Source organism: Periplaneta americana, chromosome 14 (genome assembly GCF_040183065.1).
Source record: "Periplaneta americana isolate PAMFEO1 chromosome 14, P.americana_PAMFEO1_priV1, whole genome shotgun sequence".
In the NCBI taxonomy this organism is placed as follows: Eukaryota; Metazoa; Arthropoda; class Insecta; order Blattodea; family Blattidae; genus Periplaneta; species Periplaneta americana.
In genome coordinates this window covers 153,197,464-153,225,451 of record NC_091130.1, presented here as the reverse complement: position 1 = coordinate 153,225,451, position 27,988 = coordinate 153,197,464, and the positions used below count along the sequence as shown (strand labels likewise).

Sequence of the window (27,988 nt, the reverse complement as noted above, 5' to 3'; positions counted from 1 at the left end):
TCAGTTCTATGATGCTGTGCTATCCATATCATCTTCATACTTTATTCTCTTCAACTACCAACAGCAAAGCCATAAGTGCTGATAATTTAATTATTCTTATTATCATTATTATTATTATTATTTCTCATATGTTCTATGCAACAATTCAGTTCTATGAAGATGTGCTATAGATGGATGGTTCTCGCACTTACCATTCTCAGATGCGAACCCCCCGGTCTGCTGATGGCGTACATGTGGCAACCCCGTGTCCTTTCTAGTCGATGTTCCTTCAGATCTTGACGTCCCCGTGCGGAGCTGTCGATGGAGAAATCGGCGTCAAAATCCGAAAGACGAAACACGTGGATCTTGCTGTCGCGACCTGCGAAGCCAGAACAATTCTAGCTACACACTAAAAATATTCATTATAACTATCTAGTATTTAAACTATAGACATTTTTTCAAAATAGTGAATTTTTAAGATTTTTACTGGATTACCAATTTTTCAGTATATTCTTGAGAGGTCAAGGTGAATTTGGTTCAAAAAATTATCCCTCAAACTAAATTCACCATGCTTTGCTATTACATCTATGCAAGAGATAGTAAATATCAATATCTTAAAAACAATATACTTTGCATACTTCCCCTAGATAATCAGTTTTGGAATAATATTCTGGGGAAATTCTACAGACAGTAACAATATATTCCTAGTACACAAAAGAGTAATTACAATAATAGTAGGTGCCACATCTAGGGAATTGTGTAGGACTATTTTCAAAAACTACAAATAATGCCCATGGCCTGTCAGTATATTTTTTTCATTAATAAACTTCCTCGTATGTAATCGTTAAAATTTTGTAACTAATTCAACAGTTCATAGCATAAATACACGTCAAAAAGCGACTTTCATACTCCATCGGCGAGTCTATCGTGCTATCAAAAAGGAGTGCGTTATATGGCAGTTAAAATTTTTAATAGCCTCTCTATGGTTATAAAAAATCAAACTCAAAACATTAGATTATTTAGGATCAAATTAAAGAAGAAGGGACCCAATTTCTCACACCTTCTATTCTTTAAGTGAATTTATGACATTCAACAACACTGCATGAATATTTCTGTCTTGTATTAAGTATTGATACTAAGCCCTTGTGTTGTACTAGAATATTGTAAAACTCTTCTGTATATATTTCAACTAGACTGTGACTATAATTAAGACTTTATAGTAATATTAAGATTTTTTGATATGTTCCATATTCTAGCTGAGAAGTGATGTACCAATACCATGGAATGTTAATACAATACAATAGAAAAGATAGCAAGCATGGCTCAAACAGTTTCTAAACTCATTCTGGATTTTTGGGATGTGCACATCATGCTCACCGAAGAAAAACTCTCTCCACTGAAGCATTAGGACTACTTCAAGAAGACATGGAGACAGGTGAAAATGAAAACACATGATAAATATGCAAATCTAGTCTTTCAGGTAAAGCTCCCTGTAAAGCAGATTTGAATAATTTCAAGGGACTGTGTCACTGTGTACGTTAACAGAAAACCACAATTCCAAGTCACACAGAGATTGCGTGCACTCGATGTGGGTCTCTGGCATTTCGTCAGCCCACGCGAGTTGTGTGAATATAAATGGAAAAGTTGAGACGGTGTCGGGTGGAGTTCCTGGGTAGCTCAGTTGGCAGAGTGCTGGTACGTTCAACCAGAGGTCCCGGGATCGATACCCGGCCCGGAACAATTCTTCCCTTGAAATTATTCACACGATAAATATGCCTATCTAAGTCTAGGTAAGCACAAAAATAAAATAGACATTACCTTTATCAGCTCGGAACAACAAGATGCCGTGGGCTTCCACCACATGTAGCTGCTTGACTGATACTGTCTTGTCGAACACCAGGCGATGAGACAAGCTCTCTGCAAACACAGTTGCTACATCAACCATGTACCAACGTCCTGCCAGACTGTACTGTATTCTAAGGCACTGGTGGAACTCTGCAGTTATGTTAACTGTCAGACTCAGAATTAACAGTGTATCACATTTGTCATTGATTAGGTTATCAAACATTCATTATTGCTAATATTACTCAATTTCAAGCTATATATTTTATATTATGTAATTAAATATTTTATGGAGTGTTAAAATACTTTAATGACCACGTATATTTGCAAAACAGGCAACATTTTGCAAACCAAGACCTCTTCAAGTGATATCTCTATTCAGTGCTTTTGCTTCAGTAAAGTCTCATTTTACAAACCTATGGATCAACAATTGGCTCTCTTCTGACAAAGGAAAAATTTTACAGTCTGTACAAAAGAAACCAAATGACCTGGGAATGTAGAAAAACTTGCCCAGACATGTTCAAACATTTTTAACAAGAGCAGAACAGGTCACATTGTCACTCAATTGTACCTACACCAATTTCACATTTCTGATAATCCTACTTGTCTGTGGTGTAATAATCATGATGAAGATCTGGAACACATTCTTCTATACTGTCCATCCATAAACCACAAAAGAAGTAAATTAAAATCATCAGTACCAGTTGCAGAAGACACAGCCCTGCAGTATATATTGACTACACCCCACCTCTGGCTACTAGCAACAGGCATCTATAATGAACACCGATCAAAATACCCCTCATTTCTCGTGAAAAACAACACCTGAATAGACTACAGGGGACTATAGTCGACTTTGTGTTGTTAGCAAACAGCTGGATACATTAAGAAGATTGATTGATTGATCAATCCTAATGACTTAACATTAAAAAATTTGAATGTCAAGTCATTAGGATTGATATTTTAAAAACTTAATGCACGTATAAATGTATATTGGCCTAGCTGAAAATCAACATGAATTGTAAATTTCAGAACTTTACTTGGTATTTCATCATAACCAGAGGAATGTTTTGTTTCACCTAGGTAGGCCTACGTAGATAACTTCTCCTGCAATAGTTTGAATAAATTTGAGACATGGAAATTCTCAAATTACATAATTGGTTATTTAACGGATATATTCAGTCATTAACTGAAAAAAAATTATGCAGCACCTAAAATTCCTAGCTCTAGTAATGACTATGGCTTAGGAACAGAACATAGAATGTAACCAGATTATGCTAGATAAGCAGCTAACATTCTCTCTAAAGAAGAGATCGGAGCTAACGTACCTTCCACCAAGTAGACGCCCGCCTCTGTGGCGACGAGCAGCCTAGAGTCTCCCCAGGAGTCTCCACACGTGACCTCGTGCCCGAAGTCTGGGTAGAAACACTGGGGCTCCCAGGGGGCGCGCTTGAAGAGCCCCGTGGTGGCCAGGCTGGTGGGCGCATCGCCCTTCACGATAGTGTCCAGCTTGAGTGCTTGTCCAATGCGGACGAACTCCACTTGGCGGGCCTCCTCCTTGCGACGTGAACCTCGCGGGGGATCCGGCAGCACGTCGCTGAAGGCCCGCCTGTTCAGCATTGTCTGCACAAATCGGCAATGTATATGTAAGTTTATACAATTAATATATATGTGGTTTTAGTACCAGCAATACAACATCATATTAAGCTACTTTCTGACAACTTATATACAGACGTGAACAAATTATTAGCAAAATTGAAGAGTTTTGTTATATATTTTTTACAAAATATCATTCTTCAATTTAGATTACAGTTGACATCTTTGCGTATTTCCAAATTATTAGAAAAATTGAAGACTTATATTATATATTTTTACAAAATTTGACTCTTGAATTTAGACTACAATTGATATTTTTGCATATTTACAAATTATTAGCAAAACTGAAGATTTTTATTACATATTTTTACAAAATTAGACTCTTCAATTTGGACTACAGTTGACATTTTACATATTTACACTTATTAGTAAAATTGAAGATTTTTATTATATAATTTTACAAAATTTGACTCTTAATTTAGAGTAAAGTTGACATATTGCATATTTACAAATTATTAGCAAAATTGAAGATTTTTATTACATATTTTTACAAAATTAGAGTCTTCAATTTGGACTACAGTTGACATTTTGCATATTTACACTTATTAGTAAAATTAAAGATTTTTATTATATATTTTTACAAAATTTGACTCTTCAATTTAGAGTACAGTTGACATTTTTGCATATTTCTATCTCCTGTAATGATATGCAAAATTGTAAGAATTTTGTTTATAATATGTCCACGTCCGTACAATATTTCTTTGTGATGTTTACCTAGGATTTAGGTTCGATTAGATAATTATAGTTTTTAAAGTTCATATAATTTACTAATTTTTTAAATGTGTTTAACTGTTTGTGCTCGAGTTCATTTCTGCAATAGGACATTTTCTACCAGACTTTAACATATTCATATATATCTATTCTATTTCAAAGTTTCACAGTTCATATTAACAGACATGTCGTCCACTGTTCATGCATTGTTTGTGCATATGCATGTGGGGTCGTCTTTTACTATTAACTGTGAAAGTATGCAACTTCTTTTCATGACATGTTGGCATTGTTGTTAAGTTCTGCTCCAGCTATATTTCAGTTTTCAAATCTATATTCTACAATTGCAAAGCACATCCTGAGTCTCTGTGTGTGTGTCTTTTCCTGTGTGTGTATCTTTCTCTCCCTGTCTGTGCCTCTATACTTGTGTGTATATGTAGGCTTATACTCCACCTTATATGTGTTTCTCCATGTATTTCTCTCCCTTCCTGTCTCCTTTAGCGTGACTATTCCTGTGTGAGTGTATCCCACCTTGTGTGTCTCTCCATCTGTATGTTTCTCTTAGTATCAGTCTCTCCCGCTGTGTCTCTCTGTGTGAGCCTCTCCCAATGTGTGTAAATCTCTTTGAGAGTGCCTCTCCCAATGTGTCTCTCTGTGTGTGCCTCTCCCAATGTGTGTCAATCTCTTTGTGGGTGCCTCTCCCAATGTGTCTCTCTGTGTGTGCCTCTCCCAATGTGTGTCAATCTCTTTGTGGGTGCCTCTCCCAATGTGTCTCTCTGTGTGTGCCTCTCCCAATGTGTGTCAATCTCTTTGTGAATGCCTCTCCCAATGTGTCTCTCTGTGTGTGCCTCTCCCAATGTGTGTCAATCTCTTTGTGGGTGCCTCTCCCAATGTGTCTCTCTGTGTGTGCCTCTCCCAATGTGTGTCAATCTCTTTGTGGGTGCCTCTCCCGATGTGTCTCTCTGTGTGTGCCTCTCCCAATGTGTGTCAATCTCTTTGAGAGTGCCTCTCCCAATGTGTCTCTCTTCCTGTGTGCTTTCCTTTTTTATTGTGCCATCCACTCCCTGTGTGCCTGTCCCAATTTGTGTGCCACTCTCTCTACGTATGTCTCCTCTGCGTGTTTGTCTCTCCCTGTCTGCGTACTCAATTGTTCATGCTTGTCATTCCCTTTGTGCGCCCCTAAGGATGTATGTGTCATTCTCTCTATGTGTGTGACTTCCTGTATGTTTGTCTCTCCCTGTGTATGTCCTTCTTTATTTATGTCTTTCAATCTGAGTGTACCTTTCTCTGTTTGTACCTCTGGCTGTGAGTTTCTCCCTGTGTGTGTCTCAACCAATGTGTGTGTCAACCACTTTGTCAGCCTCTACCACTTTGTATGTCACTCTCTCAGTATGTGTATGTGTACACTTGAGTATGTCTTCTCCTTGTGTTTGTCTCTCCCAGTGTCCGTTCCTATTTGTTTATGTCTGTCCTTCCTTCTGTGTGCGTCCCCAATGTGTATGTCACTGTTCCTGTGTTTTTGTCTCTCCCTATGTCTGTTCCCCTTTGTTTATTGTCAGACTCTCCATCTGTGTCTATGTGTCTTCCTCTCCCAATGCGTATGTCACTGTTCCTGTGTATTTGTTTCTCCCTTTGTTTGTTCCTCTTTGTATTTTGTCAGACTCTCCCTCTCTATCTATGTGTGTGCTTCTCCCAATGTGTATGTCACTGTTCCTGTGTATTTGTTTCTTCCTATGTTTGTTCCTCTTTGTTTATTGCCAGACTCTCCCTCTGTGTCTATGTGTGTGCCTCTCCCAATGTGTGTGTCACTGTTCCTGTGTATTTGTCTCTCCCTATGTTTATTCCTCTTTGTTTATAGTCAGACTCTCCCTCTCTGTCTATGTGTGTGCCTCTCCCAATGTGTATGTCACTGTTCCTGTGTATTTGTCTCTCCCTATGTTTATTCCTCTTTGTTTATAGTCAGACTCTCCCTCTCTGTCTATGTGTGTGCTTCTCCAAATGTGTATGTCACTGTTCCTGTGTATTTGTCTCTCCCTATGTTTATTCCTCTTTGTTTAAAGTCAGACTCTCCCTCTGTGTCTATGTGTGTGCCTCTCCCAATGTGTATGTCACTGTTCCTGAGTATTTGTTTCTCCCAATGTTTGTTCCTCTTTATTGCCAGACTCTCCCTCAGTGTCTATGTGTGTGACTCTCCCAATGTGTGTGTCACTGTTCCTGTGTATATGTCTCTCCCTATGTTTATTCCTCTTTGTTTATAGTCAGACTCTCCCTCTCTGTCTATGTGTGTGCCTCTCCCAATGTGTGTGTCACTGTTCCTGTGTATTTGTCTCTCCCTATGTTTCTTCCTCTTTGTTTATGTCAGTCTCTCCCTCTGTGTCTATGTGTGTGCCTCTCATAATGAGTGTGTCACTGTTCCTGTGTATTTGTCTCTCCCTATGTTTGTTCCTCTTTGTTTATAGTCAGACTCTCCCTCTGTGGCTATGTGTGTGCCTCTCCCAATGTGTGTGTCACTGTTCCTGTGTATTTGTCTCTCCCTATGTTTGATCCTTTTGGTTTATGTCAGTCTCTCCCTCTGTGTCTATGTGTGTGCCTCTCCCAAAGTGTATGTCACTGTTCCTGTGTATTTGTCTCTCCCTATGTTTGTTCTTCTTTGTATATTGTCAAACTCTCACTCTCTGTCTATGTGTGTGCCTCTCCCAACGTGTGGGTCACTGTTCCTGTGTATTTGTATCTCCCTATGTTTGTTCCTCTTTGTTTATAGTCAGACTCTCCCTCTGTGTCTATGTGTGTGCCTCTCCCAATGTGTGTGTCACTGTTCCTGTGTATTTGTCTCTCCCTATGTTTGTTCCTCTTTGTTTATTGTCAGACTCTCACTCTGTGTCTATGTGTGTACATCTCCCAATGTGTGTGTCACTGTTCCTGTGTATTTGTCTCTCCCTATGTTTGTTCCTCTTTGTTTATTGTCAGATTCTCCCTCTGTGTCTATGTGTGTACCTCTCCCAATGTGTGTGTCACTGTTCCTGTGTATTTGTCTCTCCCTATGTTTGTTCCTCTTTGTTTATTGTCAGACTCTCCCTCTGTGTCTATGTGTGTACCTCTCCCAATGTGTGGGTCACTGTTCCTGTGTATTTGTCTCTCCCTATGTTTGTTCCTCTTTGTATATAGTCAGACACTCCCTCTGTGTCTATGTGTGTGAATCTCCCAATGTGTGTGTCACTGTTCCTGTGTATTTGTCTCTCCCTATGTTTGTTCCTCTTTGTTTATAGACAGACTCTCCCTCTGTGTCTATGTGTATGCCACTCCCAATGTGTATGTCACTGTTCCTGTGTATTTGTCTCTCCCTATGTTTGTTCCTATTTGTTTATAGTCAGACTCTCCCTCTCTGTCTATGTGTGTGCATCTCCCAATGTGTATGTCACTGTTCCTCTGTATTTGTCTCTCCCTATGTTTGTTCCTCTTTGTTTATAGTCAGACTCTCCCTCTGTGTCTATGTGTGTGCCTCTCCCAATGTGTGTGTCACTGTTCCTGTGTATTTGTCTCTCCCAATGTTTGATCATCTTTGTTTATGTCAGTCTCTCCCTCTGTGTCTATTTGTGTGCCTCTCCCAATGTGTATGTCACTGTTCCTCTGTATTTGTCTCTCCCTATGTTTGTTCCTCTTTGTTTATAGTCAGACTCTCCCTCTGTATCTATGTGTGTGCCTCTCCCAATGTGTATGTCACTGTTCCTGTGTATTTGTCTCTCCCTATGTTTGTTCCTCTTTGTTTATTGTCAGACTCTCCCTCTGTGTCTATGTGTGTGCCTCACCCAATGTGTATGTCACTGTTCCTCTGTATTTGTCTCTCCCTAAGTTTGTTCCTCTTTGTTTATTGTCAGACTCTCCCTCTGTGTCTATGTGTGTGCCTCTCCCAATGTGTATGTCACTGTTCCTGTGTATTTGTCTCTCAATATGTTTGTTCCTCTTTGTTTATAGTCAGACTCTACCTCTGTGTCTATGTGTGTGCCTCTCCCAATGTGTATGTCACTGTTCCTGTGTATTTGTCTCTCCCTATGTTTGTTCCTCTTTGTTTATAGTCAGACTCTCCCTCTGTGTCTATGTGTGTGGCTCTCCCAATGTGTGTGTCACTGTTCCTGTGTATTTGTCTCTCCCTATGTTTGTTCCTCTTTGTTTATACTCAGACTCTTCCTCTGTGTCTATGTGTGTGCCTCTCCCAATGTGTGTGTCACTGTTCCTGTGTATTTGTCTCTCCCTATGTTTGTTCCTCTTTGTTTATTGTCAGACTCTCCCTCTGTGTCTATGTGTGTGCCTCTCCCAATGTGTATGTCACTGTTCCTGTGTATTTGTCTCTCCCTATATTTGTTCCTCTTTGTTTATAGTAAGACTCTCCCTCTGTGTCTATGTGTGTTCCTCTCCCAATGTGTATGTCACTGTTCCTGTGTATTTGTCTCTCCCTATGTTTGTTCCTATTTGTTTATAGTCAGACTCTCCCTCTGTGTCAATGTGTGTGGCTCTCCCAATGTGTGTGTCACTGTTCCTGTGTATTTGTCTCTCCCTATGTTTGTTCCTCTTCGTTTATAATCAGACTCTCCCTCTGTGTCTATGTGTGTGGCTCTCCCAATGTGTGTGTCACTGTTCCTGTGTATTTGTCTCTCCCTATGTTTGTTCCTTTTTGTTTATAGTTTGACTCTCCCTCTGTGTCTATGTGTGTGGCTCTCCCAATGTGTGTGTCACTGTTCCTGTGTATTTGTCTCTCCCTATGTTTGTTCCTCTTTGTTTATTGTCAGACTCTCCCTCTGTGTCTATGTGTGTGCCTCTCCCAATGTGTATGTCACTGTTCCTGTGTATTTGTCTCTCCCTATGTTTGTTCCTCTTTGTTTATAGTCAGAATCTCCCTCTGTGTGTATGTGTGTGGCTCTCCCAATGTGTGTGTCACTGTTCCTGTGTATTTGCCTCTCCCTATGTTTGTTCCTCTTTGTTTATACTCAGACTCTTCCTCTGTGTCTATGTGTGTGCCTCTCCCAATGTGTGTGTCACTGTTCCTGTGTATTTGTCTCTCCCTATGTTTGTTCCACTTTGTTTATTGTCAGTCTCTCCCTCTGTGTCTATGTGTGTGCCTCTCCCAATTGGTATGTCACTGTTCCTCTGTATTTGTCTCTCCCTATGTTTGTTTCTCTTTGTTTATGTCAGTGTCTCCCTCTGTATCTCTGTGTGTGCTTCTCCCAATATGTATGTCACTGTTCCTGTGTTATTTGTCTCTCCCTATGTTTGTTCCTCTTTGTTTATTGTCAGACTCTCCCTCTGTGTCTATGTGTGTGCCTCTCCCAATGTGTATGTCATTGTTCCTGTGTATTTGTCTCTCCCTAAGTTTGTTCCTCTTTGTTTATTGTCAAACTCTCCCTCTGTGTCTATGTGTGTGCCTCACCCAATGTGTATGTCACTGTTCCTGTGTATTTGTCTCTCCCTAAGTTTGTTCCTCTTTGTTTATTGTCAGACTCTCCCTCTGTGTCTATGTGTGTGCCTCTCCCAATGTGTATGTCACTGTTCCTGTGTATTTGTCTCTCAATATGTTTGTTCCTCTTTGTTTATAGTCAGACTCTCCCTCTGTGTCTATGTGTGTGCCTCTCCCAATGTATATGTCACTGTTCCTGTGTATTTGTCTCTCCCTATGTTTGTTCCTCTTTGTTTATAGTCAGACTCTCCCTCTGTGTCTATGTGTGTGGCTCTCCCAATGTGTGTGTCACTGTTCCTGTGTATTTGTCTCTCCCTATGTTTGTTCCTCTTTGTTTATACACAGACTCTTCCTCTGTGTCTATGTGTGTGCCTCTCCCAATGTGTGTGTCATTGTTCCTGTGTATTTGTCTGTCCCTATGTTTGTTCCTCTTTGTTTATAGTGAGACTCTCCCTATGTGTCTATGTGTGTGCCTCTCCCAATGTGTATGTCACTGTTCCTGTGTATTTGTCTCTCCCTATGTTTGTTCCTCTTTGTTTATAGTGAGACTATCCCTATGTGTCTATGTGTGTGCCTCTCCCAATGTGTATGTCATTGTTCCTGTGTATTTGTCTCTCCCGATGTTTGTTCCTCTTTGTTTATAGTCAGACTCTCCCTCTGTGTCTATGTGTGTGCCTCTCCGAATGTGTGTGTCACTGTTCCTGTGTATTTGTCTCTCGTTATGTTTGTTCCTCTTTGTTTATAGTGAGACTCTCCCTCTCTGTCTATGTGTGTGCCTCTCCCAATGTGTATGTCACGGTTCCTGTGTATTTGTCTCTCCCGATGTTTGTTCCTCTTTGTTTATAGTCAGACTCTCCCTCTGTGTCTATGTGTGTGCCTCTCCCAATGTGTGTGTCACTGTTCCTGTGTATTTGTCTCTCCCTATGTTTGTTCCTCTTTTTTATGTCAGACTCTCACTCTGTGTCTATGTGTGTGCCTCTCCCTATGTGTATGTCGCTGTTCCTGTGTATTTGTCTCTCAATATGTTTGTTCCTCTTTGTTTATAGTCAGACTCTCCCTCTGTGTCAATGTGTGTGGCTCTCCCAATGTGTATGTCGCTGTTCCTGTGTATTTGTCTCTCCCTATGTTTGTTCCTATTTGTTTATAGTCAGACTCTCCCTCTGTGTCAATGTGTGTGGCTCTCCCAATGTGTGTGTCACTGTTCCTGTGTATTTGTCTCTCCCTATGTTTGTTCCTCTTCGTTTATAATCAGACTCTCCCTCTGTGTCTATGTGTGTGGCTCTCCCAATGTGTGTGTCACTGTTCCTGTGTATTTGTCTCTCCCTATGTTTGTTCCTTTTTGTTTATAGTTTGACTCTCCCTCTGTGTCTATGTGTGTGGCTCTCCCAATGTGTGTGTCACTGTTCCTGTGTATTTGTCTCTCCCTATGTTTGTTCCTCTTTGTTTATTGTCAGACTCTCCCTCTGTGTCTATGTGTGTGCCTCTCCCAATGTGTATGTCACTGTTCCTGTGTATTTGTCTCTCCCTATGTTTGTTCCTCTTTGTTTATAGTCAGAATCTCCCTCTGTGTGTATGTGTGTGGCTCTCCCAATGTGTGTGTCACTGTTCCTGTGTATTTGCCTCTCCCTATGTTTGTTCCTCTTTGTTTATACTCAGACTCTTCCTCTGTGTCTATGTGTGTGCCTCTCCCAATGTGTGTGTCACTGTTCCTGTGTATTTGTCTCTCCCTATGTTTGTTCCACTTTGTTTATTGTCAGTCTCTCCCTCTGTGTCTATGTGTGTGCCTCTCCCAATTGGTATGTCACTGTTCCTCTGTATTTGTCTCTCCCTATGTTTGTTTCTCTTTGTTTATGTCAGTGTCTCCCTCTGTATCTCTGTGTGTGCTTCTCCCAATATGTATGTCACTGTTCCTGTGTATTTGTCTCTCCCTATGTTTGTTCCTCTTTGTTTATTGTCAGACTCTCCCTCTGTGTCTATGTGTGTGCCTCTCCCAATGTGTATGTCATTGTTCCTGTGTATTTGTCTCTCCCTAAGTTTGTTCCTCTTTGTTTATTGTCAAACTCTCCCTCTGTGTCTATGTGTGTGCCTCACCCAATGTGTATGTCACTGTTCCTGTGTTTTTGTCTCTCCCTAAGTTTGTTCCTCTTTGTTTATTGTCAGACTCTCCCTCTGTGTCTATGTGTGTGCCTCTCCCAATGTGTATGTCACTGTTCCTGTGTATTTGTCTCTCAATATGTTTGTTCCTCTTTGTTTATAGTCAGACTCTCCCTCTGTGTCTATGTGTGTGCCTCTCCCAATGTATATGTCACTGTTCCTGTGTATTTGTCTCTCCCTATGTTTGTTCCTCTTTGTTTATAGTCAGACTCTCCCTCTGTGTCTATGTGTGTGGCTCTCCCAATGTGTGTGTCACTGTTCCTATGTATTTGTCTCTCCCTATGTTTGTTCCTCTTTGTTTATACACAGACTCTTCCTCTGTGTCTATGTGTGTGCCTCTCCCAATGTGTGTGTCATTGTTCCTGTGTATTTGTCTGTCCCTATGTTTGTTCCTCTTTGTTTATAGTGAGACTCTCCCTATGTGTCTATGTGTGTGCCTCTCCCAATGTGTATGTCACTGTTCCTGTGTATTTGTCTCTCCCTATGTTTGTTCCTCTTTGTTTATAGTGAGAATATCCCTATGTGTCTATGTGTGTGCCTCTCCCAATGTGTATGTCATTGTTCCTGTGTATTTGCCTCTCCCTATGTTTGTTCCTCTTTGTTTATAGTGAGACTCTCACTATGTGTCTATGTGTGTGCCTCTCCCAATGTGTATGTCATTGTTCCTGTGTATTTGTCTCTCCCGATGTTTGTTCCTCTTTGTTTATAGTCAGACTCTCCCTCTGTGTCTATGTGTGTGCCTCTCCCAATGTGTGTGTCACTGTTCCTGTGTATTTGTCTCTCGTTATGTTTGATCCTCTTTGTTTATAGTGAGACTCTCCCTCTCTGTCTATGTGTGTGCCTCTCCCAATGTGTCTGTCACTGTTCCTGTGTATTTGTCTCTCCCGATGTTTGTTCCTCTTTGTTTATAGTCAGACTCTCCCTCTGTGTCTATGTGTGTGCCTCTCCCAATGTGTGTGTCACTGTTCCTGTGTATTTGTCTCTCCCTATGTTTGTTCCTCTTTTTTATGTCAGACTCTCATTCTGTGTCTATGTGTGTGCCTCTCCCTATGTGTATGTCGCTGTTCCTGTGTATTTGTCTCTCAATATGTTTGTTCCTCTTTGTTTATTGTCAGACTCTCCCTCTGTGTCTATGTGTTTGCCTCTACCAAAGTGTGTGTCTTTTCCCTTCCGTTTGTCTCTCCCTGTGGGTGTTCCTCTTTGTCTACATCATGTCTCTCCCCTTGTCTCTCCCTGTGGCAGCCTCTACCAAAGTGTGGGTCTTTTCCTGTTAGTTTGTCTCTCTCTGTGTGTGCCTCTACCAAAGTGTGTGTCTTTTGCTTTCCGTTTGTTTCTCCCTGTGTGTGTTCCTCTTTGTCTATATCATGTCTCTCCCTGTGTGTGCCTCTAACAAAGTGTGTGTCTTTTCCTTTCTGTTTGTCTCTCCCTGTGAGTGTTCCTCTTTGTCTGCATCATGCCCCTCCCCTTGTCTCTCCCTGTGTGTGTACCTCTACCAAAGTGTGTGTCTTTTCCTTTCTGTTTGTCTCCCGCTGTGTGTGTACCTCCAACCAAGTGTGTGTCTTTTCCTTTGTGTTTGTCTCTCTCTGTGATTGTTGCTCTTTGCCTACATCATGTCTCTCACCTTGTCTGTCCCTGTGTGTGTACCTCTACCAAAGTGTGTGTCTTTTCCTTTCTGTTTGTCTCCCGCTGTGTGTGTTCCTCTTTGTCTACATCATGTCTCTCCGTGTGTGTGACTCTACCGAAGTGTGTGTCTTTTCCTTTCTGTTTGTCTCTCCCTGTGTGTGTTCCTCCTTGTCTACATCATGTCTCTCCCTTTGTCTCTCCCTGTATGTGTACCTCTACCAAAGTGTGTGTCTTTTCCTTTCAGTTTGTCTCACCCTGTGAGTATTCCTCTTTGTCTACATCATGTCTCTCCCCTTGTCTCTCCCTGTGTGTGTGCCTCTACCAAAGTGTGTGTCTTATCCTTTCAGTTTGTCTCTCCCTGTGAGTGTTCCTCTTTGTCTACATCATGTCACTCCCCTTGTCTCTCCCTGTGTGTGTACCTCTAACAAAGTGTGTGTCTTTTCCTTTCTGTTTGCCTCTCCCTGTGTGTGTTCCTCTTTGTCTATATCATGTCTCTTCCTGTGTGTGACTCTACCAAAGTGTGTGTCTTTTCCTTTCTGTTTGTCTCTCCCTGTGAGTATTCCTCTTTGTCTACATCATGTCTCTCCCCTTCTCTCTCCCTGTGTGTACCTCTACCAAAGTGTGTGTCTTTTCCTTTCTGTTTGTCTCTCCCTGTGTGTGTTCCTCTTTGTCTATATCATGTCTCTCCCCTTGTCTCTCCCTGTGTGTGACTCTACCAAAATGTGTGTCTTTTCCTTTCTGTTTGTTTCTCCCTGTGTGTGTTCCTCTTTGTCTTCATCATGTCTCTCCCTTGTCTCCCCCTGTGTGTGCCTCTACCAATGTGTGGGGCTTTTCCTGTTAGTTTGTCTCTCCCTGTGAGTGTTCCTCTTTGTCTACATCATGCCCCTCCCCTTGTCTCTCCCTGTGTGTGTCTTTTCCTTTCTGTTTGTCTCTCCCTGTGAGTGTTCCTCTTTGTCTACTTCATGTCTCTCCCCTTGTCTCTACCTGTGTGTGCCTCTACAAATGTGTGTGTCTTTTCCTTTCTGTTTGTCTCTCCCTGTGTGTGTTCCTCTTTGTCCACATCGTGTCTCTCCCCTTGTCTCTCCCTGTGTGTGCCTCTACCAAAGTGTGTGTCTTTTCCTTTCTGTTTGTCTCTCCCTGTGAGTGTTCCTCTTTGTCTACATCATGTCTCTCTCCTTGTCTCTCGCTGTGTGTGCCTCTACAAAAGTGTGTGTCTTTTCCTTTCTGTTTGTCTCTCCCTGTGAGTGTTCCTCTTTGCCTACATCATGTCTCTCCATTGTATCTACCTGTGTGTGCCTCTTCAAAAGTGTGTGTCTTTTCCTTTCTGTTTGTCTCTCCCTGTGAGTGTTCCTCTTTGTCTACATCATGTCTCTCCCCTTGTCTCTGCCTGTGTGTGTTCCTCTTTGTCTACATCATGTCTCTCCCCTTGTCTCTCCCTGTGTGTGCCTGTACCAAAGTGTGTGTCTTTTCCTTTCTGTTTGTCTCTCCTTGTGTGTGTACCTCTAACCAAGTGTGTGTCTTTTCCTTTGTGTTTGTCTCTCTCTGTGAGTGTTGCTCTTTGCCTACATCATGTCTCTCACCTTGTCTGTCCCTGTGTGTGTACCTCTACCAAAGTGTGTGTCTTTTCCTTTCTGTTTGTCTCCCGCTGTGTGTGTTCCTCTTTGTCTACATCATGTCTCTCCGTGTGTGTGACTCTACCGAAGTGTGTGTCTTTTCCTTTCTGTTTGTCTCTCCCTGTGAGTGTTCCTCTTTGTCTACATCATGTCTCTCCCCTTGTCTCTCCCTGTGTGTGCCTCTACCAAAGTGTGTGTCATTTCCTTTCTGTTTGTCTCTCCCTGTGAGTGTTCCTCTTTGTCTACTTCATGTCTCTCTCCTTGTCTCTCCCTGTGTGTGCCTCTACCAAAGTGTGTATCTTTTCCTTTCTGTTTGTCTCTCCCTGCGAGTGTTCCTCTTTGTCTACATCATGTCTGTCCCCTTGTCTCTCCCTGTGTGTGTGCCTCTACCAGTGTGTGTGTCTTTTCCTTTCTGTTTGTCTCTCCCTGTGTGTGTTCCTCTTTGTCTACATCATGTCTCTCCCTGTGTGTGTACCTCTACCAAAGTTTGTGTCTTTTCCTTTCTGTTTGTCTCTCCCTGTGTGTGTTCCTCCTTGTCTACATCATGTCTCTCCCTTTGTCTCTCCCTGTATGTGTACCTCTACCAAAGTGTGTGTCTTTTCCTTTCAGTTTGTCTCACCCTGTGAGTATTCCTCTTTGTCTACATCATGTCTCTCCCCTTGTCTCTCCCTGTGTGTGTGCCTCTACCAAAGTGTGTGTCTTATCCTTTCAGTTTGTCTCTCCCTGTGAGTGTTCCTCTTTGTCTACATCATGTCACTCCCCTTGTCTCTCCCTGTGTGTGTACCTCTAACAAAGTGTGTGTCTTTTCCTTTCTGTTTGCCTCTCCCTGTGTGTGTTCCTCTTTGTCTATATCATGTCTCTTCCTGTGTGTGACTATACCAAAGTGTGTGTCTTTTCCTTTCTGTTTGTCTCTCCCTGTGAGTATTCCTCTTTGTCTACATCATGTCTCTCCCCTTCTCTCTCCCTGTGTGTACCTCTACCAAAGTGTGTTTCTTTTCCTTTCTGTTTGTCTCTCCCTGTGTGTGTTCCTCTTTGTCTATATCATGTCTCTCCCCTTGTCTCTCCCTGTGTGTGACTCTACCAAAATGTGTGTCTTTTCCTTTCTGTTTGTCTCTCCCTGTGTGTGTTCCTCTTTGTCTTCATCATGTCTCTCCCTTGTCTCCCCCTGTGTGTGCCTCTACCAATGTGTGGGTCTTTTCCTGTTAGTTTGTCTCTCCCTGTGAGTGTTCCTCTTTGTCTACATCATGCCCCTCCCCTTGTCTCTCCCTGTGTGTGTCTTTTCCTTTCTGTTTGTCTCTCCCTGTGAGTGTTCCTCTTTGTCTACTTCATGTCTCTCCCCTTGATCTACCTGTGTGTGCCTCTACAAATGTGTGTGTCTTTTCCTTTCTGTTTGTCTCTCCCTGTGTGTGTTCCTCTTTGTCCACATCGTGTCTCTCCCCTTGTCTCTCCCTGTGTGTGCCTCTACCAAAGTGTGTGTCTTTTCCTTTCTGTTTGTCTCTCCCTGTGAGTGTTCCTCTTTGTCTACATCATGTCTCTCTCCTTGTCTCTCGCTGTGTGTGCCTCTACAAAAGTGTGTGTCTTTTCCTTTCTGTTTGTCTCTCCCTGTGAGTGTTCCTCTTTGCCTACATCATGTCTCTCCATTGTATCTACCTGTGTGTGCCTCTTCAAAAGTGTGTGTCTTTTCCTTTCTGTTTGTCTCTCCCTGTGTGTGTTCCTCTTTGTCTTCATCATGTCTCTCCCTTGTCTCTCCCTGTGTGTACCTCTACCAATGTGTGGGTCTTTTCTTGTTAGTTTGTCTCTCCCTGTGAGTGTTCCTCTTTGTCTACATCATGCCCCTCCCCTTGTCTCTCCCTGTGTGTGTCTTTTCCTTTCTGTTTGTCTCTCCCTGTGAGTGTTCCTCTTTGTCTACATCATGTCTCTCCCCTTGTCTCTACCTGTGTGTGCCTCTACATAGTGTGTGTCTTTTCCTTTCTGTTTGTCTCTCCCTGTGTGTGTTCCTCTTTGTCCACATCGTGTCTCTCCCCTTGTCTCTCCCTGTGTGTGCCTCTACCAAAGTGTGTGTCTCTCCCTTTCTGTTTGGCTCTCCCTGTGAGTGTGCCTCTACAAAAGTGTGTGTCCTTTCCTTTCTGTTTGTCTCTCCCTGTGATTGTTCCTGCTTGTCTACATCATGTCTCTCCCCTTGTCTCTCCCTGTGTGTGAATATACCAAAGTGTGTGTCTTTTCCTTTCTGTTTCTCTCTCCCTGTGAGTGTTCCTCTTTGTCTGCATCATGCCTCACCCCTTGTCTCTCCCTGTGTGTGCCTCTACCAATGTGTGTGTCTTTTCCTGTTAGTTTGTCTCTCCCTTTGAGTGTTCCTCTTTGTCTACATCATGTCTCTCCCCTTGTCTCTCCCTGTGTGTGCCTCTACCAAAGTGTGTGTCTTTTCCTTTCTGTTTGTCTCTCCCTGTGAGTGTTCCTCTTTGTCTGCATCATGCCCCTCCCCTTGTCTCTCCCTGTGTGTGCCTCTACCAAAGTGTGTGTCTTTTCCTTTCTGTTTGTCTCTCCCTGTGAGTGTTCCTCTTTGTCTACATCATGTCTCTCCCTGTATATACTTGTGTGTGCTTCTACAAAAGTGTGTGTCTTTTCCTTTCTGTTTGTCTCTCCCTGTGAGTGTTCCTCTTTGTCTACATCATGTCTCTCCCATTGTCTCTCCCTGTGTGTGCCTATACCAAAGTGTGTGTATTTTCCTTTCTGTTTCTCTCTTCCTGAGAGTGTTCCTCTTTGTCTGCATCATGCCTCACCCCTTGTCTCTCCCTGTGTGTGCCTCTACCAATGTGTGTGTCTTTTCCTGTTAGTTTGTCTCTCCCTGTGAGTGTTCCTCTTGTCTACATCATGTCTCTCCCCTTGTCTCTCCCTGTGTGTGCCTCTACCAAAGTGTGGGTCTTTTCCTGTTAGTTTGTCTCTCCCTGTGAGTGTTCCTCTTTGTCTACATCATGTCTCTCCACTTGTATCTCCCTGTGTGCCTTTACCAAAGTGTGTGTCTTTTCCTTTCTGTTTGTCTCTCCCTGTGTGTGTTCCTCTTTGTCTACATCATGTCTCTTCCCTTGTCTCTCCCTGTGTTTGCCTCTACCAAAGTGTGTGTCTTTTCCCTTCCGTTTGTCTCTCCCTGTGGGTGTTCCTCTTTGTCTACATCATGTCTCTCCCCTTGTCTCTCCCTGTGTGTGCCTCTACCAAAGTGTGTGTCTCTTCCTTTCTGTTTGTCTCTCCCTGTGAGTGTTCCTCCTTGTCTACATCATGCCTCTCCCATTGTATCTTCCTGTGTGTGCCTCTACCAAAGTGATTGTCTTTTCCTTTCTGTTTGTCTCTCCCTGTGAGTGTTCCTCTTTGTCTACATCATGCCTCTACCCTTGTCTCTCCCTGTGTGTGCCTCTACCAAAGTGTGTGTCTTTTCCTTACTGTTTGTCTCTCCCTGTGAGTGTTCCTCTTTGTGTACATCATGCCTCTCCCATTGTATCTTCCTGTGTGTGCCTCTACCAAAGTGATTGTCTTTTCCTTTCTGTTTGTCTCTCCCTGTGAGTGTTCCTCTTTGTCTACATCATGTGTCTCCCCTTGTCTCTCCCTGTGTGTGCCTCTACCAAAGTGTGTGTCTTTTCCTTACTGTTTGTCTCTCCCTGTGAGTGTTCCTCTTTGTCTACATCATGCCTCTCCCATTGTATCTTCCTGTGTGTGCCTCTACCAAAGTGATTGTCTTTTCCTTTCTGTTTGTCTCTCCCTGTGAGTGTTCCTCTTTGTCTACATCATGCCTCTCCCCTTGTCTCTCCCTGTGTGTGCCTCTACCAAAGTGAGTGTCTTTTCCTTTCTGTTCGTCTCTCCCTGTGTGTGTTCCTCTTTGTCTACTTCATGTCTCTCCCCTTATCTCTCCCTGTGTGTGCCTCTACCAAACTGTGTGTCTTTTCCTTTGTGTTTGTCTCTCCCTGTGTGTGTTCCTCTTTGTCTACTTCATGTCTCTCCCCTTGTCTCTCCCTCTGTGTGCCTCTACCAATGTGTGTGTCTTTCCCTTTCTGCTTGTCTCTCCCTGTGTGTGTTCCTCTTTGTCTACATCATGTGTCTCCCTTGTCTCTCCCTGTGTGTGCGCCTCTACCAAAGAGTGTGTCTTTTCCTTTCTGTTTGTCTCTCCCTGTCACTGTTCCTCTTTGTCTACATCATGCCTCTCGCCTTGTCTCTCCCTGTGTGTGCCTCTAATAATTGTTGTCTTTTCCTTTCTGTTTCTCTCTCCCTGTGAGTGTTCCTCTTTGTCTGCATCATGCCTCTCCCCATGTCTCTCCCTGTGTGTGCCTCTACCAATGTGTGTGTCTTTTCCTGTTAGTTTGTCTCTCCCTGTGAGTGTTCCTCTTTGTCTACATCATGTCTCTCCCCTTGTCTCTCCCTGTGTGTGCCTGTACCAAAGTGTGTGTCTTTTCCTTTCTGTTTGTCTCTGCCTGTGTGTGTTCGTCTTTGTCTACATCATGTCTCTCCCCTTGTCTCTCCCTGTGTGTGCCTCTACCAAAGTGTGTGTCTTTTCCTTTCCGTTTGTCTGTCCCTGTGTGTGCCTGTACCAAAGTGTGTGTCATTTCCTTTCTGTTTGTCTCTCCCTGTGAGTGTTCATCTTTGACTACATCATGCCTCTCCCCTTGTCTCTCCCTGTGTGTGCCTCTACCAAAGTGTGTGTCTTTTCCTTTCCGTTTGTCCCTCCCTGTGAGTGTTCGTCTTTGTCTACATCATGCCTCTCCCCTTGTCTCTCCCTGTGTGTGCCTCTACCAAAGTGTGTGTCTTTTCCTGTCTGTTTGTCTCTCCAAGTGTGTGTTCCTCTTTGTCTACAACATGTCTCTCCCCTTGTCTCTCCCTGTGTGTGCCTCTACCAAAGTGTATGTCTTTTCCTTTCTGTTTGTCTCTCCCTGTGTGTGTTCCTCTTTGTCTACATCATGTGTCTCCCCTTGTCTCTCCCTTTGTGTGCCTCTACCAAAGTGTGTGTCTTTTCCTTTCTGTTTGTCTCTCCCTGTGTGTGTTCCTCTTTGTGTACATCATGTCTCTCCCCTTGTCTCTCCCTGTGGCTGCCTCTACCAAAGTGTGTGTCTTTTCCTTTCTGTTTGTCTCTCCCTGTGTGTGTTCTTCTTTGTCTACATAATGCCTCTCCCCTTGTCTCTCCCTGTGTGTGCCTCTACCAATGCTTGTGTCTTTTCCTTTCTGTTTGTCTCTCCCTGTGTGTGTTCCTCTTTGTCTACATCATGTCTCTCCCCTTGTCTCTCCCTGTGGCCGCCTCTACAAAAGTGTGTGTCTTTTCCTTTCTGTTTGTCTCTCCCTGTGTGTGTTCCTCTTTGTCTACATCATGTCTCTCCCTGTGGCCGCCTCTACCAAAGTGTGTGTCTTTTCCTTTCTGGTTGTCTCTCCCTGTGTGTGTTCCTCTTTGTCTACATAATGCACCCCCTTGCCTCTCCCTGTGTGTGCCTCTACCAATGCTTGTGTCTTTTCCTTTCTGTTTGTCTCTCCCTGTGTGTGTTCCTCTTTGTCTACATCATGTCTCTCCCCTTGTCTCTCCCTGTGGCCGCCTCTACCAAAGTGTGTGTCTTTTCCTTTCTGTTTGTCTCTCTCTGTGTGTGTTCCTCTTTGTCTACATAATGCCTCTCCCCTTGTCTCTCCCTGTGTGTGTTTCTACCAATGCGTGTGTCTTTTCCTTTCTGTTTGTCTCTCCCTGTGTGTGTTCCTCTTTGTCTATATCATGTCTCTCCCCTTGTCTCTCCCTGTGTGTGACTCTACCAAAGTGTGTGTCTTTTCCTTTCTGTTTGTCTCTCCCTGTGTGTGTTCCTCTTTGTCTTCATCATGTCTCTCCCTTGTCTCTCCCTGTGTGTGCCTCTACCAATGTGTGGGTCTTTTCCTGTTAGTTTGTCTCTCCCTGTGATTGTTCCTCTTTGTCTACATCATGCCCCTCCCCTTGTCTCTCCCTGTGTGTGTCTTTTCCTTTCTGTTTGTCTCTCCCTGTGAGTGTTCCTCTTTGTCTACATCATGTCTCTCCCCTTGTCTCTACCTGTGTGTGCCTCTACATAGTGTGTGTCTTTTCCTTTCTGTTTGTCTCTCCCTGTGTGTGTTCCTCTTTGTCCACATCGTGTCTCTCCCCTTGTCTTTCCCTGTGTGTGCCTCTACCAAAGTGTGTGTCTCTCCCTTTCTGTTTGTCTCTCCCTGTGAGTGTGCCTCTACAAAAGTGTGTGTCCTTTCCTTTCTGTTTGTCTCTCCCTGTGATTGTTCCTGTTTGTCTACATCATGTCTCTCCCCTTGTCTCTCCCTGTGTGTGCCTATACCAAAGTGTGTGTCTTTTCCTTTCTGTTTCTCTCTCTCTGTGAGTGTTCCTCTTTGTCTGCATCATGCCTCACCCCTTGTCTCTCCCTGTGTGTGCCTCTACCAATGTGTGTGTCTTTTCCTGTTAGTTTGTCTCTCCCTTTGAGAGTTCCTCTTTGTCTACATCATGTCTCTCCCCTTGTCTCTCCCTGTGGCAGCCTCTACCAAAGTGTGGGTCTTTTCCTGTTAGTTTGTCTCTCTCTGTGTGTGCCTCTACCAAAGTGTGTGTCTTTTGCTTTCCGTTTGTCTCTCCCTGTGTGTGTTCCTCTTTGTCTATATCATGTCTCTCCCCTTGTCTCTCCCTGTGGCCGCCTCTACCAAAGTGTGTGTCTTTTCCTTTCTGTTTGTCTCTCTCTGTGTGTGTTCCTCTTTGTGTACATAATGCCTCTCCCCTTGTCTCTCCCTGTGTGTGTTTCTACCAATGCGTGTGTCTTTTCCTTTCTGTTTGTCTCTCCCTGTGTGTGTTCCTCTTTGTCTATATCATGTCTCTCCCCTTGTCTCTCCCTGTGTGTGACTCTACCAAAGTGTGTGTCTTTTCCTTTCTGTTTGTCTCTCCCTGTGTGTGTTGCTCTTTGTCTTCATCATGTCTCTCCCTTGTCTCTCCCTGTGTGTGCCTCTACCAATGTGTGGGTCTTTTCCTGTTAGTTTGTCTCTCCCTGTGATTGTTCCTCTTTGTCTACATCATGCCCCTCCCCTTGTCTCTCCCTGTGTGTGTCTTTTCCTTTCTGTTTGGCTCTCCCTGTGAGTGTTCCTCTTTGTCTACATCATGTCTCTCCCCTTGTCTCTACCTGTGTGTGCCTCTACATAGTGTGTGTCTTTTCCTTTCTGTTTGTCTCTCCCTGTGTGTGTTCCTCTTTGTCCACATCGTGTCTCTCCCCTTGTCTCTCCCTGTGTGTGCCTCTACCAAAGTGTGTGTCTCTCCCTTTCTGTTTGTCTCTCCCTGTGAGTGTGCCTCTACAAAAGTGTGTGTCCTTTCCTTTCTGTTTGTCTCTCCCTGTGATTGTTCCTGTTTGTCTACATCATGTCTCTCCCCTTGTCTCTCCCTGTGTGTGCCTATACAAAAGTGTGTGTCTTTTCCTTTCTGTTTCTCTCTCCCTGTGAGTGTTCCTCTTTGTCTGCATCATGCCTCACCCCTTGTCTCTCCCTGTGTGTGCCTCTACCAATGTGTGTGTCTTTCCTGTTAGTTTGTCTCTCCCTTTGAGTGTTCCTCTTTGTCTACATCATGTCTCTCCCCTTGTCTCTCCCTGTGGCAGCCTCTACCAAAGTGTGGGTCTTTTCCTGTTAGTTTGTCTCTCTCTGTGTGTGCCTCTACCAAAGTGTGTGTCTTTTGCTTTCCGTTTGTTTCTCCCTGTGTGTGTTCCTCTTTGTCTATATCATGTCTCTCCCCTTGTCTCTCCCTGTGTGTGCCTCTACCAAAGTGTGTGTCTTTTCCTTTCTGTTTGTCTCTCCCTGTGAGTGTTCCTCTTTGTCTGCATCATGCCCCTCCCCTTGTCTCTCCCTGTGTGTGCCTCTACCAAAGTGTGTGTCTTTTCCTTTCTGTTTGTCTCTCCCTGTGAGTGTTCCTCTTTGTCTACATCATGGCTCTCCCTGTATATACTTGTGTGTGCTTCTACAAAAGTGTGTGTCTTTTCCTTTCTGTTTGTCTCTCCCTGTGAGTGTTCCTCTTTGTCTACATCATGTCTCTCCCCTTGTCTCTCCCTGTGTGTGCCTATACCAAAGTGTGTGTATTTTCCTTTCTGTTTCTCTCTCCCTGTGAGTGTTCGTCTTGTCTACATCATGTCTCTCCCCTTGTCTCTCCCTGTGTGTGCCTCTACCAAAGTGTGGGTCTTTTCCTGTTAGTTTGTCTCACCCTGTGAGTGTTCCTCTTTGTCTACATCATGTCTCTCCACTTGTATCTCCCTGTGTGCCTTTACCAAAGTGTGTGTCTTTTCCTTTCTGTTTGTCTCTCCCTGTGTGTGTTCCTCTTTGTCTACATCATGTCTCTTCCCTTGTCTCTCCCTGTGTTTGCCTCTACCAAAGTGTGTGTCTTTTCCCTTCCGTTTGTCTCTCCCTGTGGGTGTTCCTCTTTGTCTACATCATGTCTCTCCCCTTGTCTCTCCCTGTGTGTGCCTCTACCAAAGTGTGTGTCTCTTCCTTTCTGTTTGTCTCTCCCTGTGAGTGTTCCTCCTTGTCTACATCATGCCTCTCCCATTGTATCTTCCTGTGTGTGCCTCTACCAAAGTGATTGTCTTTTCCTTTCTGTTTGTCTCTCCCTGTGAGTGTTCCTCTTTGTCTACATCATGCCTCTCCCCTTGTCTCTCCCTGTCTGTGCCTCTACCAAAGTGTGTGTTTTTTCCTTACTGTTTGTCTCTCCCTGTGAGTGTTCCTCTTTGTGTACATCATGCCTCTCCCATTGTATCTTCCTGTGTGTGTCTCTACCAAAGTGATTGTCTTTTCCTTTCTGTTTGTCTCTCCCTGTGAGTGTTCCTCTTTGTCTACATCATGCCTCTCCCCTTGTCTCTTCCTGAGTGTGCCTCTACGAAAGTGTGTGTCTTTTCCTTACTGTTTGTCTCTCCCTGTGAGTGTTCCTCTTTGTTTACATCATGTCTCTCCCCTTGTCTCTCCCTGTGTGTGCCTCTACCAAAGTGTGTGTCTTTTCCTTACTGTTTGTCTCTCCCTGTGAGTGTTCCTCTTTGTCTACATCATGTGTCTCCCCTTGTCTCTCCCTGTGTGTGCCTCTACCAAAGTGTGTGTCTTTTCCTTACTGTTTGTCTCTCCCTGTGAGTGTTCCTCTTTGTCTACATCATGCCTCTCCCATTGTATCTTCCTGTGTGTGCCTCTACCAAAGTGATTGTCTTTTCCTTTCTGTTTGTCTCTCCCTGTGAGTGTTCCTCTTTGTCTACATCATGCCTCTCCCCTTGTCTCTCCCTGTGTGTGCCTCTACCAAAGTGAGTGTCTTTTCCTTTCTGTTCGTCTCTCCCTGTGTGTGTTCCTCTTTGTCTACTTCATGTCTCTCCCCTTATCTCTCCCTGTGTGTGCCTCTACGAAACTGTGTGTCTTTTCCTTTGTGTTTGTTTCTCCCTGTGTGTGTTCCTCTTTGTCTACTTCATGTCTCTCCCCTTGTCTCTCCCTGTGTGTGCCTCTACCAATGTGTGTGTCTTTCCCTTTCTGCTTGTCTCTCCCTGTGTGTGTTCCTCTTTGTCTACATCATGTGTCTCCCTTGTCTCTCCCTGTGTGTGCGCCTCTACCAAAGAGTGTGTCTTTTCCTTTCTGTTTGTCTCTCCCTGTCACTGTTCCTCTTTGTCTACATCATGTCTCTCCCCTTGTCTCTCCCTGTGTGTGCCTATACCAAAGTGTGTGTCTTTTCCTTTCTGTTTCTCTCTCCCTGCGAGTGTTCCTCTTTGTCTGCATCATGCCTCACCCCTTGTCTCTCCCTGTGTGTGCCTCTACCAATGTGTGTGTCTTTCCTGTTAGTTTGTCTCTCCCTTTGAGTGTTCCTCTTTGTCTACATCATGTCTCTCCCCTTGTCTCTCCCTGTGGCAGCCTCTACCAAAGTGTGGGTCTTTTCCTGTTAGTTTGTCTCTCTCTGTGTGTGCCTCTACCAAAGTGTGTGTCTTTTGCTTTCCGTTTGTTTCTCCCTGTGTGTGTTCCTCTTTGTCTATATCATGTCTCTCCCCTTGTCCCTCCCTGTGTGTGCCTCTACCAAAGTGTGTGTCTTTTCCTTTCTGTTTGTCTCTCCCTGTGAGTGTTCCTCTTTGTCTGCATCATGCCCCTCCCCTTGTCTCTCCCTGTGTGTGCCTCTACCAAAGTGTGTGTCTTTTCCTTTCTGTTTGTCTCTCCCTGTGAGTGTTCCTCTTTGTCTACATCATGGCTCTCCCTGTATATACTTGTGTGTGCTTCTACAAAAGTGTGTGTCTTTTCCTTTCTGTTTGTCTCTCCCTGTGAGTGTTCCTCTTTGTCTACATCATGTCTCTCCCCTTGTCTCTCCCTGTGTGTGCCTATACCAAAGTGTGTGTATTTTCCTTTCTGTTTCTCTCTCCCTGTGAGTGTTCCTCTTGTCTACATCATGTCTCTCCCCTTGTCTCTCCCTGTGTGTGCCTCTACCAAAGTGTGGGTCTTTTCCTGTTAGTTTGTCTCACCCTGTGAGTGTTCCTCTTTGTCTACATCATGTCTCTCCACTTGTATCTCCCTGTGTGCCTTTACCAAAGTGTGTGTCTTTTCCTTTCTGTTTGTCTCTCCCTGTGTGTGTTCCTCTTTGTCTACATCATGTCTCTTCCCTTGTCTCTCCCTGTGTTTGCCTCTACCAAAGTGTGTGTCTTTTCCCTTCCGTTTGTCTCTCCCTGTGGGTGTTCCTCTTTGTCTACATCATGTCTCTCCCCTTGTCTCTCCCTGTGTGTGCCTCTACCAAAGTGTGTGTCTCTTCCTTTCTGTTTGTCTCTCCCTGTGAGTGTTCCTCCTTGTCTACATCATGCCTCTCCCATTGTATCTTCCTGTGTGTGCCTCTACCAAAGTGATTGTCTTTTCCTTTCTGTTTGTCTCTCCCTGTGAGTGTTCCTCTTTGTCTACATCATGCCTCTCCCCTTGTCTCTCCCTGTCTGTGCCTCTACCAAAGTGTGTGTTTTTTCCTTACTGTTTGTCTCTCCCTGTGAGTGTTCCTCTTTGTGTACATCATGCCTCTCCCATTGTATCTTCCTGTGTGTGTCTCTACCAAAGTGATTGTCTTTTCCTTTCTGTTTGTCTCTCCCTGTGAGTGTTCCTCTTTGTCTACATCATGCCTCTCCCCTTGTCTCTTCCTGAGTGTGCCTCTACGAAAGTGTGTGTCTTTTCCTTACTGTTTGTCTCTCCCTGTGAGTGTTCCTCTTTGTTTACATCATGTCTCTCCCCTTGTCTCTCCCTGTGTGTGCCTCTACCAAAGTGTGTGTCTTTTCCTTACTGTTTGTCTCTCCCTGTGAGTGTTCCTCTTTGTCTACATCATGTGTCTCCCCTTGTCTCTCCCTGTGTGTGCCTCTACCAAAGTGTGTGTCTTTTCCTTACTGTTTGTCTCTCCCTGTGAGTGTTCCTCTTTGTCTACATCATGCCTCTCCCATTGTATCTTCCTGTGTGTGCCTCTACCAAAGTGATTGTCTTTTCCTTTCTGTTTGTCTCTCCCTGTGAGTGTTCCTCTTTGTCTACATCATGCCTCTCCCCTTGTCTCTCCCTGTGTGTGCCTCTACCAAAGTGAGTGTCTTTTCCTTTCTGTTCGTCTCTCCCTGTGTGTGTTCCTCTTTGTCTACTTCATGTCTCTCCCCTTATCTCTCCCTGTGTGTGCCTCTACCAAACTGTGTGTCTTTTCCTTTGTGTTTGTTTCTCCCTGTGTGTGTTCCTCTTTGTCTACTTCATGTCTCTCCCCTTGTCTCTCCCTGTGTGTGCCTCTACCAATGTGTGTGTCTTTCCCTTTCTGCTTGTCTCTCCCTGTGTGTGTTCCTCTTTGTCTACATCATGTGTCTCCCTTGTCTCTCCCTGTGTGTGCGCCTCTACCAAAGAGTGTGTCTTTTCCTTTCTGTTTGTCTCTCCCTGTCACTGTTCCTCTTTGTCTACATCATGCCTCTCGCCTTGTCTCTCCCTGTGTGTGCCTCTACTAAATTGTTGTCTTTTCCTTTCTGTTTCTCTCTCCCTGTGAGTGTTCCTCTTTGTCTGCATCATGCCTCTCCCCATGTCTCTCCCTGTGTGTGCCTCTACCAATGTGTGTGTCTTTTCCTGTTAGTTTGTCTCTCCCTGTGAGTGTTCCTCTTTGTCTACATCATGTCTCTCCCCTTGTCTCTCCCTGTGTGTGCCTCTACCAAAGTGTGTGTCTTTTCCTTTCTGTTTGTCTCTCCCTGTGTGTGTTCCTCTTTGTCTACATCATGTCTCTCCCCTTGTCTCTCCCTGTGTGTGCCTCTACCAAAGTGTGTGTCTTTTCCTTTCCGTTTGTCTGTCCCTGTGTGTGCCTGTACCAAAGTGTGTGTCTTTTCCTTTCTGTTTGTCTCTCCCTGTGAGTGTTCCTCTTTGACTACATCATGCCTCTCCCCTTGTCTCTCCCTGTGTGTGCCTCTACCAAAGTGTGTGTCTTTTCCTTTCCGTTTGTCCCTCCCTGTGAGTGTTCGTCTTTGTCTACATCATGCCTCTCCCCTTGTCTCTCCCTGTGTGTGCCTCTACCAAAGTGTGTGTCTTTTCCTGTCTGTTTGTCTCTCCAAGTGGGTGTTCCTCTTTGTCTACAACATATCTCTCCCCTTGTCTCTCCCTGTGTGTGCCTCTACCAAAGTGTATGTCTTTTCCTTTCTGTTTGTCTCTCCCTGTGAGTGTTCCTCTTTGTCTACATCATGTCTCTCCCTGTGTGTGCCTCTACCAAAGTGTGTGTCTTTTCCTTTCTGTTTGTCTCTCCCTGTGTGTGTTCCTCTGTGTACATCATGTCTCTCCCCTTGTCTCTCCCTGTGGCTGCCTCTACCAAAGTGTGTGTCTTTTCCTTTCTGTTTGTCTCTCCCTGTGTGTGTTCCTCTTTGTCTACATAATGCCTCTCCCCTTGTCTCTCCCTGTGTGTGCCTCTACCAATGCTTGTGTCTTTTCCTTTCTGTTTGTCTCTCCCTGTGGCCGCCTCTACCAAAGTGTGTGTCTTTTCCTTTCT

At 44.1% G+C, this 27,988-nt stretch overlaps 1 protein-coding gene across 6 annotated transcripts in view; it reads right to left on the bottom strand.

The window, feature by feature from the left end:
- LOC138713870 (GTPase-activating Rap/Ran-GAP domain-like protein 3) overlaps positions 1–27,988 on the bottom strand; it is an 878,969-nt gene that overhangs the window by 23,315 nt on the left and 827,666 nt on the right. For 4 of the 6 annotated variants that reach the window (XM_069846337.1, XM_069846343.1, XM_069846339.1 and 1 more), the window contains 3 exons: positions 3,147–3,441; positions 1,798–1,911; positions 192–358 (listed from right to left, as the gene is read on the bottom strand). In XM_069846337.1, the coding sequence (XP_069702438.1) occupies positions 192–358; positions 1,798–1,911; positions 3,147–3,441 (576 nt within the window). The remainder of the gene's footprint in view (positions 1–191; positions 359–1,797; positions 1,912–3,146; positions 3,442–27,988) is intronic. The other 2 variants (XM_069846338.1, XM_069846341.1) reach the window with 1 other exon arrangement.